Below are 21522 nucleotides of genomic sequence, written 5' to 3'. Positions count from 1 at the left end.
GGCTTCTCGAAGATCTTGTGGCAGCCACCGTCGGAGCCCGGGCGAGGGCGGGCCTGGCCTGGAAAGCGCTGGCACCGCGCTGCGCGGCGCGGCGCGGCGCGGGGGAGCGCAGCACAGTGCAGTGCAGCCCGCGAGGGCAACGGGAGGCAGATGGCGCCGCCCCAGAGGGGAAGAAAGTGAGCGTTGAGCTCAGTCTCTGCAGTGTTCGGGGAGAAGGACAGCGAAGGACGAAAGTGTCACCAAGCCCGGAAGGGTTCTTGAAGCCGGCTCTGAGGGGTCACAGGAGGTGGGAGGGCTGACGCTTAATTCTGAAGTTGATTGAATGGAGTTTGGAGAACACATCCTCCAAGTCAGGCCCAGGTGGGCTCAGGCCCCTCAGGATGGACTCCCAAGAATTGGCCGCGGTTGAGCTCAAGTTGGCATTGAGGTATCTCAATGGGCAGTGGCCACGAAGTGGTGAAAGGAATAGGCTTTTGGGTGCCCAGAAAAAGACGATGCGAAGAAGAGAAAGCAAATGGTGGTGCCAGAAATAATGGCACACTCACTGAATGGATAGACCTCCGTTTTGTACACAGTTGAGATGAGTGATAATCTCAGTTCACATGTGGAAGCCATCTATAAAAGAGCTTTGTAGCTTGACTAAGCCAGGATTAGACCCCCGCACCCTTGCCTTCCGACACCAAGTCCATTGTTATTAAGAGCATTTTGTGTGAAGAAATTTTTTTCCCTTAAATGATACTTAACTGGCTCAACTTCCCACTTTACTTAGCACATAAGGTAGGTTGTCACTTGACCTAAAGAAACAACCTGATTGTAAGAGAATTATTAGTGAAGTTTGCCAAAGTTTATTTGCCGTATCATAGAAAAGGAGTTGACAGCTATTAATGAGTGAAGAGGAGGAAAGGAAACGAGCACATTCAGCTCTAAGGGCTTTACAAATATCTCATTTGTTCCTTATAATAAACCTGGGAGATAGGTTCTTTTAAGATCCCCGGTTTACAGTTGAGGACACTGAGGCACAGGGTTATCCAGCTAGTAAGTGTCCAAGTTCAAATTTGAACTCAATCTTCCTGATTTCTGGCCCAGAACTCTATCTTCACCACCACCTCCATCAGTTGAGAAAATTATTGAAGAGGCATCATTCCAGAAAGATGGCACAGATGTGATTCAAATTTTAAAAAGGTCAAATTACCCAGTCTTGTAATGGTTAGATGTTTCATACCTAATAGAGAATTTGAATGAGAGAATCAACTATCAGCATCTCTTATTTCCCATCAAAATAAGTCCTATCAAGCATGGACTCATGGAAGCAGGAATGACACTGGTAATCCTTTTTCTTATTCTTAGACTCTCCTCTCCACTCAGGGATGTTATGGTTAAGGGAAGAGAGCCCTCATCTGGATAACTTTGAGTGTAGCAAGTAGCTCTACATCACCTTATAATATGATGACCTGGGGAAGATAGCATAATTTTTTTACAGTTTTAACAGTTTCAACTGGTAGAGGGTAAGGAAGAGAATTAGCATTTACATAGTACCTCTTATGTGATAATTAGGTATGTTATCCCTATTTAACAGTTGAGGAAACTGAGGCAAACAAGTTTAAGTGACTTGTCCAGGGTCACAAGTGTCTAAGGCCAGATTTGAAGTTAGATTTAACTCCAGGCCCAGTGCTCTGTACACTCTGTCATCCTGCAGCTACCTCCAATTATGTGAGAGAGCAGAAAATAAGTTCTGGTTTATAACCTGCTTTAGTATTCTCCATAGATCCTAGATCAGTGCTTTTCATATATATAAATTTTAAGGATAATGAGAAAATAGGAAATGAGATATACCAAATAAGTGGCATACTAAAGAGAAAACAAGATTTTTTTAATGGTAAATAAGGACTATTTTTTGTATCTGCCTAAAACATTCTTTTAAAAATAGAATGTGGTTCCTTTATGTTAATTTTCTTGTATTACACCATAGACCTTTTAAAATCTACACTTTCTGTTAATGATATGACAAAGAAAGATAATTTAATTTGTCACTTCATTTTAAGTGTTCCAGGTTTTATCTTTTTTGTTAAATGTATTTAGGACTTGTAAAAAATCTAGCATTTTGCCAGATCACATCAGGTATTCTTGCATGTATCTATCTGGTTTTGACTGTTCCATTTTATTCTTTTATTTATTCAGCATTTTCATTGCCATGAGGAGTTGGGGAGAGTTGTTTTTATTTATTAGTTTTTCTTTTCTTCATCCAGATGGGCCATACCAGGTTATGATGTTATGAAGCTTAGACTAAGACCTAGACTTTGGGGAGAAGATCTGACATCATCTTGGAGCCTTTTCCTTTCTTTTTAGTGGTTTTGACAAGTTCTTAACTATTCATTCTATTTTGTAACAGTTAAGATAAGAAAGGAAGATAAATCATGTATCTAGATATACTGTATTTTGGATGAAATGAGATGAATGAAATAGAAGTAGGAATGACACTGATTTTTTTTTCTTGGTCTTAGGCTCTCTTCCGTACTCAAGGTTGTTATGATTAAGCGAATAGAACCTTCATCTAGATACAATTTAGAGGGTAGCAAGGAGCTCTACATCACTTTATATGAAGACCTGGGGAAGATGGCATAATTGACAATTTTACATTTTCAGTTGGTAGAGGGGCATCATATCATAGAGCTCCTTGCTATCCTCTAATCATACAAAAACACCAGCCCAACTTGGAATAAATTAAGTGGAGCCTTTTTTAAAAAGTGAAAACTTTTCTTTTCAAAGGGTGAATTATGAGCCATAGGATTTATACTGAATGAATTTCAGCTAGTGATGGCTCCTGGCTGTTACTATTCTATATAAAGCAGTACTTAGAAAAATGTATATTACAAATGTTAAAAGACTTCATGCACTTCCCTGGGCTTCAAGGTCCTCATAAGTAAAATTATGAGAGATTGGAATAAATATCTGTAAGTTGCATTCTTCCTCCATAATTGTGAGGTTTATGTTTATTTGAGGAAGTATATATTTGATTTAGTTTATCACATATCTTGGTATTCTATGCTTTACTTTCATTTTCAGTTTCTCTAACCATTGTCAGGAAATCAAAGTTCCTTTTTTATTCTAGTTAGTAGAGTAAATAAATATTCCCATACTGAATGGCAGAAACAAATTTGCCCCCTCTGCAGGAAACATTGATTTGAGGGAAAATGAACATTGGCTTTTTACAGTGAATGAAACTAAAACCATTCCCAATTAAGGAGAATTGTGCCTTTTAGAAGGCATATTGCATAATATATTTGGAGCTCCAAAAGGCTGTACAACTTGGATTTCATCACTCATTTAAAACAAATATTTGTTAAGAAATTGTTAGCCTCTATTCAAGTAATAAAATAATTTTAGTTTCTATGCTGTTAAGAAATTATTAGCCTCTATACAAATAATAAATAGTTTCTCTATTGTGTAGGATTTATGGATAGAAGCAGCAGACACTTGTCTAAGATAGGTGAATAAAACCATTAAGTCAATATATATAAATAAAAACTGTTTCTTTAAAAGTCATTAGTAAATATATTATAGATATCCTCAAAGCAATAACCTCAACATAATTCTAATGGTTCTCCATATAGTTGCTACCATGGAAGTATTCAGTTGAACTAAACTATTGACTTCTTGCCCTGTTAGACTTTGAGGCCCACTACAACAGAATTAAAATTCACAATCTCTGCCATCAAGGAGTTTATGTTGGGGTCACAGAGGTCACAATGAAATAACTGACTCAAGTTGAGTAACATCCAGCCATTCATGCGACATCTGACATCTTTGACATCTGACATCTTTTTCAATTTAAGAATTCTTTGAGCTTCTTTGAACTGGACAGACACAGTCTTAAGAAGTTTAGAATTGGGAGACAGCTGATGTACCTTGCAATTGTTGGCGATGGCTCCTTATTGCCTTGAAGATAAAGCAAGCTCTTAGATGAGAATATCTTTTAGATCCTGAAGGGACCGCGGTCCTCCAGTCTAACCTCATCTTACATACAAAGAAACTGAGGCACAGAGATGTTAAATGACTTGCCCAAAGTATCATTATTTTGATTCTAATTGACCTATCTGGAATTATTTCACATCACTCTGTTCCAGCTAATGAAGCCCACTTGTTCCCCAAATTCTATTCCATATCCCACCTCTTAAGTCTTTATATTGGCTTTTCCTCATGCTTGGAAAGCATTTCTGCCTCTTAGACTCCTTTTCCTTCCAGTTTGCATCAAAAATATCTCCTCTGGGAAACCTTTCTTGATCTTTCTATTTATTAGTGCTCCTTCCCTTTACAAATTATCTTGTATTTTCTTATCAGCAAGCTCCTCAAAGGAGCTGTTATTTTGTTCATCTTAGGTGTCAGCCTTCTTTAATGTCAGTCTTTGTGGTGATACATTCTCACTATTGACTCTGCTTCCAAAGTGTAAAGTGCTAGTGGAAAAGCAGTATAGACCTGACTCCTGTTTTATGAAAGTACTGGGGTAAGACTTGGGGATACAGAATGGCATAATATGGGTTTTCTGCTCTGAGGGGGCTTACTATTTAGTTGAAGAGCAAGGATATACACGTAAAAAGATAGATAAGATGTATTTAAGTTATCTTCAGCAAAATCCACTTCTCCCATTCACACCCCCTCCACTTTGAGAGGACAAGAAAAAATGTTTTCTGTTATATAGATAAGTCAAACTAAACAAGTTCCTGCATTGAACAAATCCAAAAAAATATGTGCTAATCTGCATTTTTAGACCCTCACCTATCAGGAGGTGGGTAACTATCATAATTACTTTGGAAATCATAGTTTATTTATAGTGTTGATTGATACACTTATTTGCTCTGTGGCATTGGAAAAGTCATTTAGCCTTTGCTTCAATTTTCTCCCCTGTAAAATGGGGATGATAATAGTAGCACCTATAAATGTTTATTTCCTTTATTACAGTATTTATCTTTGTTATATTGTTGTTATTGTTTAAATTGTTCTCATGATTCAGCTCACTTAATTTTGCATCACTCTTTCAATGTTTCTCTGAATCTGTCCCCATCATCATATCTTAGAAATGTAAAGTGGCCCATTGGGTTGCTTTTAATTTGCATTACCTTAATTATTAGTGATTTAGAAATTTTTGTATAGCTGTTAATAGAATAGCTTGGATTTCTTCCTTTGAAAACTGCTTTTTCAGTTCCTTTATCAATTGGGGAATGGCTCTTACATAAATTTGAATCAGTTCCTTCTATTTTAGAAATTAAACCTTTATCAAGAAATTTGCTTCAAAGATTCTTCTTTCCCATTTACCTACTTCTCTTCTAAATTTAGCTTCACTGGTTTTGTTTGTGCAAGAACTTTTTAATTTTATGTATTTCAAATTGTCTTATCCCATGGGAACTGCTTGTATAGTCACAAATTCTTCCCTTATCCATAGATCTGACAGGTAAATTTCTTCCTTTTCTCTAATTTATTTATTTGTTTGTTTATTTGATTTATTTTATTTTATTTTTTAGAAAAATGTTTTCCATGGTTAAATGATTCATGTTCTTACTCTTCCCTCCACCCCACCCCCACCCACCCCCTGCAGCACTGGTTTCTTCATGTGTTATTGATCAAGATCTCTAATTTATTTATGATGCTAACTTTTGTGTCTAAGTCATATACTTATTTTGACATTATCTTTGAGATACATGGTATAAGATATTGGTCTGTAATTTCTGGCAGACTACTTTTCCTAACAGTTTCTGTCAAATAGTGAATCCTTTTCCAATAAGGTGGGATCTTTTAGTTTATGAATGCTAGGCAATTGTGCTTCTGTTTATCATATATCCAGTCTCTTAACTCTTCAATTTCTTAGTGCCAAATTGCTTCTTCATAAAATAGATTAATATCTGATTTTGTTAGGAAAAGAGTCTCTTAACTCTTCAATTTCTTAGTGCCAAATTGCTTCTTCATAAAATAGATTAATATCTGATTTTGTTAGGAAAAGGGATAAGGTACTGTTATGTAGCTTATTCTAAGAATCACATTCTTGACGAGTCAGCCAGTAAATTCTATAGGAATTGACGGAATTGATCACTGAAGGCTAAGGTGGTCAGTCTCCTCTCTTTGAGAAGCGGATATAAAGTGGGTTTTTGAAGGAAGGGCAAGTGGAGAGTAGGGGGAACATTCTAGTTTAGCAAAATTAATTACAGTATATATGTGGAACAAATATCACAAGAGTAATTGACTCGAAGAAGAAGAAGAAGAAGAAGAAGAAGAAGAAGAAGAAGAAGAAGAAGGGAACATTCTAGTTTAGAAAAATTAATTACAGTATATATGTGGAACAAGTATCACCAGAGTAATTGACTCATATAGAAGAAGAAGGTTGAGTAGAGAATAGAGAGATGGCTGGAAAGGGAATTGAGGACCAGATTGTAGGTCTTAAATGATAAACTTAAATATAATTTTTTAATTAATTTTTATTTTTAAATATTTTTCCATGTTTACTGATTCATTTTCTTTCCCTCCCCTCTTTCCTCTTCCCCTCCCAGAGCCAACAAGCAATTCCACTGGGTTGTACAAATGTTATCACTTGATACCCATTTCCATATTAATCATTTTTGGTATAGAGCAGTCTTTTAAAGCTTAAACCCAAATCACATACCCATATATACATATGATAAGTGATGTAATGTTTTACTATTGCATTTCTACTTCCATAGTTCTTTCTCTCTGTGTGGTTAGCATTCTTTCCCATAAGTCCTTCAGGAGGGTCCTGACTTGCTGCATTGCTACTAGTAGCAAAGTCCATTACATTAGATCGTTCCACAATGTTTTATTTTCTATGTACAATGTTTTCTTTGTTCTGCTCATTTCATTCTGCATCAGTTCATTGAGGTTCTCCCAGGTCATATAGAAATCCTCCAGATCATCATTCCATATAGCACAATAGTATTTCATCACCATCATATACTACAATTTGTTCAGCTATTCTCCAATTGAGGGACAACCCTTCATTTTCCAATTTTTTGCCCCCACAAATAGTGCGACTATGAATTTTTTTGTACAAGTTTTTTTCCTTATTATCTTTTTGAGGTACAAACCTAGTAGTGGTATTGCTTGATAAAAGGGAATGCATTCTTTTAAAGCCCTTTGTGCATAATTCCAAATTGCCTCCCAGAATGGTTGGATCAGTTTACAACTCCGCTAGCAATGCATTAGTGTCCTGATTTTGCCACAACCCCTCTAACGTTTATTATTTTCCATTTACTATCTTATTGGCCAATATGCTAGGTGTGAGGTGATACCTCAGCGTTGTTTTGATTTGCATTTCTCTAATTATGAGAGATTTAGAACACTTTTTCATGTGCTTATTTATAGTTTTGATTTCTTTATCTGAAAATTGCCTATTCATGTCCCTTGACCATTGTCAATTGGGAAATGGCTTGATTTTTTTGTACAATTGACTTAGCTCCTTATAAATTTGAGAAATTAAACTTTCGTCAGAGGTTCTTGTTAAAATTTTTTCCCCAAATTTAAACTAAGGATTTTTAAATGATATTTAAAACTGATTCATTGGCAAGTCAGATGGTGAGTTTGAGGAAGAGCCCTAGAGGCCCAGAGACCTTTTAAGATTATGGTAACTTGGGTCTGAGAACTCTTTCTGTAGGATGAGGCAGGTATGGAAGCTGTCTACCTTTAGCCAGACTGTTGCAACTTCCTAGTAGTCTTCTTTTGTTTTGAGTTTTTTTTTTTTAAGTGAATTGTATGCATGGACTCTGATGTTGATCAAACAACATTCATTAAACGCCTATTAATCAATAAACATTAAGTGCCTACTCTGTTTCAGACATTGTGCCTTATAAGCACTGGGGATACAAAAGAGGCAAAAGACAAATCTCTGCCCACATGGAGTTTACAATCTAATTGAGGAGTCAACATGCAAATGAATATATAGGAAGCATGCTATATAGAAGATAAATAGAAAATAATGAGGGAAAACACTGGAGTTTAAGAGAGATTAGGGAAGGCTTCCAAAAGAATGTAGTAGTAAAGGTAGAGGAAGGAGGGTTTACTAGATGTGGGAAGACTGTCAGTGAAAATGCCTGAAGCCAAGAGTTGGAGTGTCTTGTTCCTGGAATAGCTTGGGGGGCCAGTGCTACTACATCAAAGAGTATGGGTCAGATAGTAAAGTGTAAGAAAACCAGAAAGTTAGGAGGGGGCTAGGTTGTGAAGGACTTTGAATGCCAGACAGAGCATTTAATATTTGCTTTTGGAAGCAGTATGAAAGCCACTGGAGTTTATTGAATAGGGAGTAACATAATATATATCAGTTCCCCATTGGATTATTAGGCTCATCTGAGAATCTTTTTTTTTTTTTTTTAAACCCTTAACTCTGTGTATTAGCTTCTTGGTGGAAGAGTGGTTAAGGGTGGGCAGTGGGGGTCAAGTGACTTGCCCAGGGTCACACTGCTGGGAAGTGTCTAAAGCCAGATTTGAACCTAGGACCTCCCATCTCTAGGCCTCACTCTCAATCCACTGAGCTACCCAGCTGCCCCTCATCTGAGAATCTTGTCTCAAATTTTTTCCTTAGGTGACATTCCTTTTTAGTTTTATTTGTACAAAATTAAAATTTTTATGCTATCAGAATTGTCCAGTTTTTCCACTTACTCTTCATGCCCCTTCCAAGTTCTCTCTTAACAGAAGTTCTTATTTCCTACTTTACAATCATCAGGCACTCCCTCTTCTACCCACTTTTATATTTCATATTCCCTCAAAACTTTTTACTTCCCTCTCTCCTCTTTTGCCCTTGCTTTGAAAGAATTCTTACTAAGGCCAAACTCCAATATGAACTTGATCCCGTTACCTCCCATATCCTTCAAAAGCTTGTCCTTTCAGTCATCCATCCACTGATTCCATCTTTAACACATATATATGACCAGAACTCCCTTGGACTTTAATGGAAAACAGAAACCCAAAACTTCACTTGACTCTTCCATTCTTTAAAACTGTCTCAGATCTCCTCCCTTTTACTAACAAACTCCTAGAAAAAAACAATTTACACTTACTGTCTATATTTACCTTTTGCTCACTTCTCAACCCATTAAGTTCTTATGATCATAATCATTATGATCAGAACTAATGAGTTTTTTTCTCTTTTTTAAATTAAATTTAATCATTTTTAAATGTTATTTAGTTATTTATTTTCAGGTGTTTTCCCATGGTTACATGATTCATGTTCTTTCCCTTCCCTCCTCCTTCCTTCCTCCCTCCCATAGCCAGTGAGCAATTCAGCTTGGTTTTACATGTATAATTGATCAAGACCTATTTCCATATTATTGATATTTGCAATAGAGTGATCATTTAGAGTCTACATCCCCATTCATGTCCCCATCAAACCATGTGATCAAGGAGGTTTTTTCCTTCTGTGTTTCTGCTCCCACAGTTCTTTCTCAGCGTGTGGATAGCGTTCTTTCTCATAAGTCCCACAGAATTGTACTGTATCATTGCATTGTTGCTAGTAGAGAAGTCCATTATAGAACTAATGAGTTCCGATCCACTCAACTAAAATTTGTCTCTCCCAAGTATTTTTCTCCTAATTCTTTAATCCAATGGCCTTTTTTCAGTCCTTATCTCCTGACTTCTTTGCTGCTTTTGAATCATTGACTACTACTGTCTCCTATATATTCTTTCCTCTTTCATTTTTGTGATAGCATTCCCATGTTTCTCCTACTAATCTGATTGATCCTTGACAGTCTTTCTTTGCTGGGTCATTATCTATATTAACTCCCTACCCCCATGCAAAAAAAAAAAAGTGAATATATTTCATATCTCTGACTTGATTGTTCTCTTAACTCTCTGTACTCTTAGTGACCTCATCACTTCCCATTCATTTAATAAACATGCCCCAAATCTCTAATTCAGCCCTTGTCTCTCTCTTTCTCCTGAGTACTAGGCCCATATCATCCAAGTTCTTTTGGACTTTTTGAACTAGATGTTCCATAAGCATCTCAAAGTCCACTTGTTCAAAACAGAATTTGTGTTTACTTCTGCCTTCTCCCCAGCCCAAACCTATCCCTCTTCTAAATCTCCCTTTTTCTTGAGGGTACCACCATCTTTCTGTTTACTCAAGTTTGTAACCTTATAAATATTCTAGAGACCTTCAACCAAAAAGCATAATAATGTATAAAGGAGATTTTTCTTGTGGTATGGTTTGGATGTAGATAGCTTATGAAGTCCTTTCTATTGCTTCAAGTTCTACTCTCTGGGACCAAGTACAAGAAGTCTAATTCCTCTTCTTCATAATACCCTTCATATACTTAAAGATTGTTTCCTTGGCTTCCTAGGTCTTTTTTCATTCTAAACTATCCCCAGTACTTTAAACTAGATGTTCAGGTAGCATGACCAGCTTTTTCACTATCCTGTTCATCTCCTTCTGGAAATGCTCCAGCTTGTCTATACCATTCCTAAAGTGTGGCCCCAGAACTGAACAGAGTTCTACAGATTTGGTCTCATGAAGGATGAGTGCAGTGGGCCTATCAACTTCCTTCCACCAGATACTAAAGACTAGTCTGATGTGACCTGTTCTTATAGTCATGCCAACTCTACTATCACTGTCATCATCATCATCATTTTCTTCTCTCTCCCTCTTTTTCTGGGGGATTATTGTTAGTAGACTGATAAATGAGAATAACATTGATACAATATATCTAGATTCCAGCAACATTTTTGATAAAAGTCATTTAGAAAGGGCGAGAGATGTGAAAGCTATGAGTTGGGTAGATTTGATACTGGTTGAATGACTGGACCCAGAGAATCAAATGAAGGTTTGGCATTTGGTGGCTTCTCAGGTCCCTGCTAGTGCTTAAATCTATGATCCAATGGGTTAATATATTCATTGACTTGAATGCAAGGAACATATAATACATTTTTAATGAGAAGAGCTAACATCCAAGAACATCTTGACAGGTTAGAAAAATGAGGATAAATTTATTGAGGTGAAATTTTAATGCACATAAGTGCAACGTTTGTATTTTTGAGTTTAAAACTGCCTTTTAAATATTTTTCGAGACTCCAGGAAAAACGCATTTATTAGCCCTTATTAGGCATACTCCATCACTCATCAACTACCAAATACAAATTACTTAAATGGAAGTTTAGAATTTCTGGCCTCACCTTACAATCAGAGGAGGAGGGCAGAAGTAGTGATGAAGTGGAATCGCAAAACTAATAAAATCTTGCAGGTTTGGTGAGGTTTGACCTTCCTGGGGCATGATGGAGAGTTAGTCAAGAAAGTCCCAAAGTAGTATGAGCAGGTGAGTAATGAGGAGATGTATAAACTAAACTCTTCTTAACTGGAGATTCTAAATGGAGAAATGAGGAGAGAACATAGTTTGATAATATATATTAGTCCATGCAAAGGTGTGAAGTTGGAATAAGGAATGTTGAATGCAGGCAAAAGCAAGTAGGCCAGCTAAGTTAAGTTGTAAAGTAGCGTGTGTAAAAGGGAAAAATGTGAAATAAGCCTGGAAAAGTATACAAATGAGGGGTTTGGACTTGAATGGCCTCTTAGGTCCTTCTAATGTTCAAATGTATGATCCTGTGATCCTGTGGGTTGATGTCTTCAGTGACTTAGATGCAATTGGTAAGCTATTACAATTCTAAAAGCTCTGAATTATAGAAAGTTTTCCTGACATCTAGCTCAGTTTTGCTTCTTTGCACATTCAACCATTGCTCCCTGTTCAGGTCAAACAGAATAAGTCTAGTCTGTATCTCCACATGACAGACTTTCAGATACTTGAAGACAGCTTTTGAAGGAAGCTTTCATGTATCTCTGACTAAATATATCTAGCTTTCAAACTAATCCTCATGTCAGAGTCAAGGCCCTTCTAAGCCAAGCATACTCCAGCTTGTCAATGTTATCTTTAAACCCTGTCACCTAGAACTGAGCACAATAACCCTGATAAGGTCTGACTAAAACTGAGCACAGTTGGATTATTAATTCCCTATTCCTGAAAATTGTGCTCTTTTCTTATTGCAACCCAGAATTACATTAGCTTTTTTTAGGTACTGTCATACTGCTGATTTGTTGAACTTAGAGGTTTTTTTTTTTTTTTTAATTAAGAAGATGTGCGAGACAAATCAAATTGTCCTTTTGAGATAGTTGATATAATTAAAAAAAATAAATTCTTACCATCTGTCTTAGAATTAAGTATTGGTTCCAAGGGGCTAGGCAATTGGAGTTGCTACCTGCCCTTACCCACTGAGCCACTGAGTACCTGTCCCTAGATACTTTATAATTTCAAACATATTTTTTCTTTTCAGCCTTCATTTGTCAGTGCCTTTTAATGGCCTTTCTTCATGCTCAGCCATGTCTAATATCTTATTTTCAGGCCACTTTGAAAAATACCTTTTAATACTATTTAAGTAACCGACCCTTTTTATCTTACAACTGCAGGTGAGTATTCGAACTTAAAACAGTTGCAGTACTAGATTTTTTACAGACAACACAAGATGGCAGCATTTCAACATGAAAAATGTTATTTTCCTCCTAAAAATGAAATAGTTTTCCTAGGTTTTAAAATTTTGAATCTAATAAGAGTTTTTCCAAGTTGGAAAATCATGGGAAAAATGACATTTTTACAAAATGTTCCATTTGATGTATTTCTGTTTGCCTGAGGGAATAGGTTTGTTCTGCTTGGTATCAGAGGGTAAAAGAAATGGTTGTAAGTTGCAAAAAGACCAATTTAGATTTGATGTCAGGGAAAAGCTAACAAGTAGAGCTAAAGTGGAATGATCTGTTTTGATAAGTGGAGGGTTTCTCCCTTCATAGGTCTTCAAGTATAGAAATAATGATGTAGGTAGAGCCTCTTTTGTGTATGGTTTACATTCAATGACTTCTGAGGTCTCGAACTTTTCAAAGTCTTTGAAACTCAATAAGGGTGGTTATTATTATAGATTGGTAGATAGGTAGATGGGTAGACATAATGAAGAAAGAAATAACAATTAAGTATATTTTATTTCTTTGACATACCTAATTAAAATCATTTGGAATTGGGATGGGAGAGTATAGGTGAAGTGGGGAGGGTGCCAAACTGTAAGAGCTTTGAGACTATTGGTACTCAGACAAAATAGCTGTCCTAGCATTTGTAGTCAGTACTTATTAAGGACCAAACAAAAATAAGATATAACCCATGAATCAGAAAGGAGATGAGGGATCAGAAGTCAATTCCAGTGGAAAAGAGAGAAAGCAAAGAAATCATCTGGTTCACAGCTCTTTTTATATAGTAAGCATTTAATAAATGTTTGTTGAATAATGAATAAAGAAGCAGTGAGGAATGATCACATTGGTGATAAAGTCAATTTTGGAGAAATAAGAGGAAAAGAGAATGTGGAAAAAAGGATTGTTCTCCAGGAACCAATGTTGAGTACAGATGTTTCTCTTAAACAATAGGATTTCATTCTTTTTATTAGATTACATACAAGCTCTGAAAAACTGACTAGATCATTTGATTATTGTTTCTAGTTGAAGATTAAAAATTATGTTTTATAATTGATCAAATTTCTTTTTGGCTTTATAAGTTTGAGAGCTAAAAATCACAGGGCTAAATGAAGAAATCATTGCTTTCAGAAATCACATTTGCAAATGATTATGATTTTTAAAAAATAGAAACACGTACACGTCTTTTAGTCGTTTATATGTTTTTGTTTTTGTTTTTTTAAAGTATTGCAGGCTGCATGTACCAAGTAGTTCAGACGACTGGCCTGGATGGAAAAAATCTTCTGAAATTGCTTCCAATTCCCAATTCCTCTGGAAATCTTATGCCATTAGTTCAATCTTCAGTCACATCTGATACTTCGAATGGGAATATATCAAATCCAGTTCATGTTACTATTCAGACGCAACTTGCTAGCCCTCCTACAAATGCATCCATTCAATTTCCTGTTTTTCAGACAACCAATCCTGGAAATTATTTCCTTTCAAGAGCAGTTGATAAATCTGAAAATGTTAGAGTAGCTTCTGTGGGGAAAGAAAGTTTGACTTCTTCAGGTTCAACAGCTCAGAATAATGCTATGAAAGCTGAAAGACTGGCCTTGCAAAAAATTGCCATTTCTCCTGCAGCTTCTCAAAGTGATACAACATACATGTTAGTAAATACTAAGAACCTGCCAGTGACTGTAAAATCTCCTGTATTACCTTATGGGCACCATTTACAGATTCCAGCTAATGCTGAAGTAAAATCTGTACCAGCATCATCTTTGCCACCTCCAATTCAGCAGAAGATACTTGCAGCTGCAGCTACAAATACCTCAGGAACAACAGAAGCTTCAAAAGTACCAACTGTTATTTATGTGTCTCCAGTAAATACAGTAAAATCTGTAGTTTCTAAGACCTATAAAAATATTTGTCCCAAGCCTCCAAATCCTACAGAACCTGCAAAGTCCATGATTCTAAACACTTCACAAACATCAGTAAAAAATCCTGCTAAAGATGTATCTAATAATGAAGGCCAGCAATCTCGAGATGCACCAATGAAATGGGTTGTACGAGAAAATCCACAGTCTACCCCATGTCTTGTTCCTGTCAAGTCTTCAAACAACATGGCTTCAAAGATCTTAAAAACATTGATGGATATGAAGAATGTTGAAACTGGCTCTCTGAATATGCCATCATTATGTTCAGGAACTTCAAGTGGGACTCAAGCAAAAATTACTCCCATTAAAGATAATGCTTTGGTTATGTTTAATGGGAAGGTCTATCTCTTGGCTAAAAAGGGATCAGAAGTTCTGCCATCACAAACTGATCAACAGAATTCTGCTGCTCCTGATGCTTCACCAAGAAAAGACACATCACAGATATCTAATTCCAGTTCAATCACTAATGAAGTTGTAAATATTGTTTTGGCAAAAAATAAGACTGCCCCCCAGAAGGAGACCAAGTTGCTTTCAGATACACAGCTTGCTTCTGAACCTGCTCCAAATCTAGAGAAAAATAACAAAGTGGAGTGTGCTTCTCTTTCTGCCTCAAACCCACAGCATGCTAAGCAGCCCATTTGCCATGCAGAGCAGTGTAAGACTGTGCACATAAAACTAAACTTACCAGATGTGATCAGTCCTGTACAGAATGCTACAAAAGAGACGAGTATCAACCACGCGAAAGAGGCAGGTTCTGCTGATGATCCAACTATTACATCCCAGCACTGTGTTCCCACACATCAAGAACCAAAGGTAATTCTTCCAAGCCAAGTATGATATCTCTGCATGCATGTTGAAAATTTTTTTTCCTCCTTAGGGCAATGATTGTCATCCATGTTGCCTTTTTCTCCCTCTACAGAAACACTGGATGAAGTACTGATTTTGAAATTCATGAAATTGTATTTTGTAGCAATCACTGGGGTTGAAGCATGCAAATAACCTGAGGGAACTGGGAAAGGAGAGTATAATTGACAAGTCCATGCAGAACTTTGCAGTGGAATCACTTGTGCCAGGTCCTAAAAATCATAAGTACAGGCACTTTGGTCTGGAAGAGCTTAGAACTGACATGGCCTATTCAAAGCATAATTAGGTATTTTACATTTTAACCATAACTCTCTGGTTTTAATATTAGAAATGGTCAGTATTGTACCTTTAGAATTGCTTTTATCTTAGATTTTGTTTTTTAAGAAAAGGATATTCTATTGATTTCTTGAATTAGGCAGTAGAAGGAAGCAGATATCTTCTTTTTTCTCATTAATCTCTGCAGGCCAGAAAATACCTCAGTCCTCACTGGTTAAAACTCATTGGTTTGTTCTATGGATAGATACTCAGAAATATGGTATTTAAGTGACCCTCTAGAATTGCATTCTCTTTTTGAAGGCAGATTCCCTACCTTTTCCTATTTTCTCCTTTGTATACCTTGCCCTGTCATCTAAGTTCAATACTCATTAACACACAACCATTCATATACTTAACAATTTCAGTACTTTCTTTGATTTCCTATGTTTTTCTTCTGTCATAGAAGTTGTTGAATGGCCAAGGAAGTAGGCAATTAAGATTGATAGTTACTTGCTAGACTGGTTAAACAGGTCAGCTTTTCTAGAATTTCCAGACAGTGACAAGTTATTATTTCTTAACTATTGTCATTCATTTACTTTTTAATTTCATCTGTTGTTGTAAGTAGTAGTAGTAGAAGTAGTAGTAGTAGTAGTAGTAGTAGTAGTAGTAGTAGTAGTAGTAGTAGTAGTAGTAGTAGTAGCAGTAGTAGTAGTAGCAGCAGCAGCAACAGCAGTAACAGTAGTGGTAGTAATTACCTGTTACTTTTGGTGTGGAATTGAGTCAGACTAGTAAAAATATAATTAAATGAGAAATTGCAGGGGAGCTTTCAAGTTTCATACTTTGGAATTCAGTTTTCAGAATGTGGGTGGTAGTGCAAGGATTTCCTGTACCTAGCCTAGCCATTTAGGATTTTAAAGCATGCTGTTCTCTTTTATGTAAGATGAGGTAATCACTTAATTGCAGGTCTGTTGAAACAGCTCAAGTAATTTACAGCATTGTTTATGTGTTGTATTCTCTGTCTGATTTTAGAACCAGGGTGAGATGGCACTTGTTTTGGAGACACATTTTCAAAGCAGAAGTCAAAAGGAATCATGTCGGAGGGAGTATGCTGAATTAAGAAAGAAATTTGGTATCACAAAAGATTTGAGAGTGCGCCTTACCCGAATTCTTGCATTTGACTCCACAACAAGTTTATATTCCCCTAGCAGTTTGACAAACAATATTTCTTCTAAAGAGTCAGAGATTATTGTGGATCTAACAACTGGGAACGATGAAGAGAGCCAGGAGGTAAAAGAATTTTAAAATGTCTTTCATGGATTTCAAATAAGAACACAGATTTATTCTTTTAATATTTTTAAAAGTTTTAGCTCTTAGGAGAAAATAATCAGGAAGTTCTTGCCTATGTTTTTAGATACTTGTTACTAAAAATAGACATATATCCCAGATTAACTTTTTAGAAAAATATAGTACATGTAGGCTTTTAACATATGTGATAATGTACTTAGTGCTCTTTCTTTTTTATTCACAAAGCTAAAAGGAGCTCCCAGAAGTCACCTAGGCCATCCCCCTGTTTCTAGGCTGAACTGTATTTAAAATTATTTGCATAAGTGGGTGTTCATCTTAGACTTAAATTTTTTTTTTGATTTTCAAAACTTTCCTTTTATTTTTATTTTTTTAAAATAATCCAATTAATTTAGATTATTTTCCATGGTTATATGATTCATATTCTTCCCCTCCCCTCTTTCCACCCCCCTCCCGTAGCCAACAAGCAATGCAACTGGGTTTTACATTTTTCATTGATCAAGATCTATTTTCATATTATTAAAATTTGCAATACAGTAATCATTTAGAATCTACATCCCCAGTCATATCCCCATCGAACCATGTGATCAAGGAAATGTTTTTTCTTCTGTGTTTCTACTCCCACAGTTCTTCCTCTGGATGTGAATAATGTTCTTTCTCATAAGTCCCTCAGAATTGTCCTGGATCCTTGCATTACTGTTAGGAGAGAAGTCCCTTATATTTGATTGTGCCACTGTGTATCTGTCTCTGTGTATAAGGTTCTCCTGGTTCTGCTCCTTTCACTCTGCATCAATTCCTGCATCATTCCAGTTCACATGGAATTCCTCCAATTCATTATTCTTTTTAGCACAATAGTATTCCATCACCAACAGATACTTAAATTTTTATTGAAGCAAATTCAGCAGCTTCCCTCAATAAACAACTTAGGATAATAACAAGTTTTTTAGTTCGATAGGGAAAAATGCTAGAATCATAGCTATTTAAAAGTAAAATGGACTACTTCAAGAAGTATATAAATATCAGTTATTCTTTACTAATGATATGAAACTAGAAAGGATAATTAATAAATTGAGAAGTTCTAAAAAATTTCTTGCGTTACATTAAAGAGCTAGATTTTTAGTTTTTATTTAATTTTTTGACAAAATTTTCTCTCTATCCTGTCTTCTCCTCCCCACCCCCTATCCCACTCTCTCCTCAAAACATGGAGAAAGGAAAAACTCTTGTAATAAATATAAATAGTTAAGCAGAGCAAATTCCTGAATTTGTCATGTCCCAAAAATATCTATCTCATTCTGCATCCTGAATCCGTCACTTCTGAGTCAGGAGGTGAGCAGTCTGCTTCATGATTGGTTCTCTGGAATTGTGGTTAGTCATTGGGTTAGTCAGAGTTCTTTCAGAGTTTTGTTTTCACCATGTTATTGTTGTATAAATTACTCTTCTAATTTACTCCCTTTAATCTGCATCAGTTCATGAAAGTATGAGCCAGATTTCTTGATACACTTGGATTAAAGGAATAACTTCCATAAGTACAAGTTGGGGAAGAAGCGGCTAGACAGTGGTTCACTGACAACACTTTTGAGGCTTTAGTGGACAGTAAATTGAATAAATCAACAGAGTGAAATGATGATAAAAAAAGAAAACGTGATCTTCAGTTACAACCATAGGTGGCATTGTTTTCAGAACAAGAATGATAATAGCTTAACCAGACTGGCCCAGTCAGACTACATATAGAGTAGTGTGTACAGTTCTGGGTTCCCCATTCTAGGAAGTAAATTGACCAACCAGAACACATTCATTATAGGAGGGTGAGGAGACTAGAAATCATAGCAGACAAAGATTAGATGAAGGAACTCAGCTTTGGGGGAAAAAACTGATAGGGGAATGATAATTCTTTTGAAGTGTTTGAAGGACTTTTATGGAATGGGAATTAAACTTCTTTTGATTGACTTCTGAGGGTGGAACTAAGCAGGAGGTGGAAGTACTAGACAGGCAGATTTTGGTTTGTTAAGGAAAAGTTTACAGTCATAGGTATCTAAAAGTAGAATAGGCTGTTTTAGGAGGTCAGTGGGTGCCTAAGCAATTTTCAAGGAAATCCTAGAGGGGTCATGCTATAGAGAGTTTCTTTTTAAAAATTTTTATTTTTAAAAATATTTTTCCATGTTTACATGATTCATTTTCTTTCCTTCCCCTAGTCCCTCCCCACTCCTGGAGCCAATAAGCAATTCCACTGGGTTGTATAAATGTTATCACTTGATACCTATTTCCACATTATTCATTTTTACCATAGAGCCAAAACCCCAAATCATATATCTGTATAAACAAGTGATGTCATAAGTTTCTCTTTTGTGTTTCTAATCCCATAGTTCTTTATCTCAATGTAGATAGCATTCCTTCTCATAAATCCTTTAGGAATGTCCTGGATTATTGTATTGCTACTGTAATGTAGAGATTTTCTTGCTATTGTAATGTAGAGATTTTCTTGATCTCTTCAAACTCTTGGGTTTCTATCCATTGCTTTCTTCACATATAAAGCACATCTATCAGATAAAATCAGAGGACATAACCAATAAATGAAATGATTTGAGACCTGTCATTAACATTTGAAGGAAAATGTGTAAGGTTAAGATTTTACTTACTCTTTGCTCTTTCTGGGAGCAGAGTATCCCAGAGTAAGTCCAGCTTCTGATGGGCCAAATACGTTCTACTTGAGTGCTAGGGGAAAGAAGGGAAATGATCATTGTAACTTGTGATACTTTAAAACTCATTAAGGAATGACATAATCATTCATGTTCTTACTTTATTTCTCCTTTCTCTGCCTTCGTGCTGTTTTCATCCATAGAAGAAGAGGAAATTAAGTAGATTAATATTCTTTACAGATACCTTTAATTTGTTTTAGCCATGGACAGTTGAATTTTGCATAAAAATATGAACTAATTATTCTCTAAGAATCTACAGAATATAGCTTATCTAGTATGTTACTGTACATCAAAATGGATAATACTTTTCCCTGTTCCTCATGAAAAAAAGGCAACAGGAAAAGGAAAGCGAAAAGCATTGGGAGTGGAGGAAGATATGCCCTCCTTTCCATACCAAAAGATGACAGAAGTAAGTGAGACTAAAAAGATGAGTTTAGGATAGACCAGCAAAATTCAGGTCATTTTAACAAGCACTGACTAAGTGCCTCCTGTGTTAAGTGCTGTTAGTTATAGAGACGAAAAAGAAATAATTCCTTTGCTGAAGAACTTTACATTCTTTTGAGGTAGGGGACAACAACATATATCCATTTGATTACTGTAAAATGTTTCACTTTACTTGAAAGCTGATTACCCTGTTGGCATGACATAAATAATAGCTTTTTTTTTTGTTTTCTTTTGGGATCCAGCTTATATTACAACAGGACTTGGATAAGAAAAGAAAAGCAAAAACTGTGATTAAGGAGGACAGTACCAAAAAGAAGAAATCTGGGAATGATGGGAACATGTCTGGGATCACAGGAACTGATAGCACCAGTCCTCAAATTCTTAACAGTATTTCACCTGATTCAACTTTATCGCTACATAGTAGTAGTAACCTCATTGGTTACGCCAAGTCTAGTGAAGAGAATTCTCCTGAGCTAGAACCACCTAGTCAAGATGGTCTTGACAGAAGTACAGATAGTCCGGCATCTGTTTATTTTGAACAAGAACCTCCAGACAGTCAGGACTGTTATATTGATGATAGTTTCCCCGCAACATTGCCAGAATTGGATGAAACTATACGAGATGAAAAAATAAAAAGACTTAAGCAACTATTGAAAGAAAGAGAAGCAGCTCTTGAAGAAATTCGTAAAAAGATGCAACAAAGTTAAAAATGTAGTTGTTGACTTGAAAGGATCTTAATGAAGTGTTTATTTCCCCCCTTTCCCTTGTGGTTTTGTATAAATTATTTAAATGTACAGGTAATGTGGAAGTCTTTTTGAATCTAAAACATTGTTTTTGTCACTGGATTATTGAATGTGTTTAAAGGAGATAAAAGAGACTGAAGTAGAATTGTTTGTTCTAAGTCGTTCTAACTTGGAATATCTAAATTTTGTCTTAGATGTGATTTTTGTAATGGCAAATTTGATACTTTTATATCATTTTCATTTGAACTTTCCAAGTCTAAGCTTGTACAGTTGTCATGTTGTGTCTTTTGGATATTAACTTTTCAACAGTTAATTTTGATAAGACTCCCCAAATCCTATAATCTGAGCTCTACCACAGAATTCTCTAGATAACTTTGGGAAGGTTGCATAATGATTTATGTGGTCTCCTTATCTGTAAAATGAAGATAATGATACCTGTTCTCCTACCTCACTCATATATTGAGGATTGGATGATAACATACATATATCTATTTTTTTACTCCATGGAAGAAAGGTATTAACAACTGCAATATTTAAGTGTTACAGACTTTTTCTTAAAGATGAGGAACTTATATTTTGTAGCTTTTACCAGATTGTTTAGTGTGATCCAAACATTTTTGAACCTGGCATTAGAATATATTGTATCCTTGAAGTGGGGATTTCCATTATGACTGAGCTAATGTTTCCTTTTTTTTTTTTTTTCCAAATACACCTTTTACCTGGAGTGGAATATAAAGCATAGATTGATTACTGCACAATCATTGCTTTGGATTGTAATAAACTTAACTATGAAGTACATTTTTTAAATTACAAGAAAA

The 21522-nt window shown here is 35.8% G+C and overlaps 1 protein-coding gene across 1 annotated transcript; it reads left to right on the top strand.

Annotated features, from left to right (window-relative positions):
• Positions 1-380: 380 nt before the first annotated feature.
• On the top strand, positions 381-20854 carry LRIF1 (ligand dependent nuclear receptor interacting factor 1). The gene is made up of 4 exons (XM_044675513.1): positions 381-517; positions 13710-15213; positions 16549-16806; positions 20204-20854. The coding sequence occupies exons 1-4, from the start codon at positions 381-383 to the stop codon at positions 20666-20668; spliced, it is 2364 nt and encodes a 787-aa protein (XP_044531448.1). The 3' UTR covers positions 20669-20854.
• Positions 20855-21522: the final 668 nt, after the last annotated feature.

Source organism: Gracilinanus agilis, chromosome 4 (assembly GCF_016433145.1).
Source record: "Gracilinanus agilis isolate LMUSP501 chromosome 4, AgileGrace, whole genome shotgun sequence".
Classification (NCBI taxonomy): Eukaryota; Metazoa; Chordata; class Mammalia; order Didelphimorphia; family Didelphidae; genus Gracilinanus; species Gracilinanus agilis.
The sequence above is the reverse complement of the archived record's forward strand: the minus strand, read 5'-3'. Positions and strand labels throughout refer to the sequence as shown.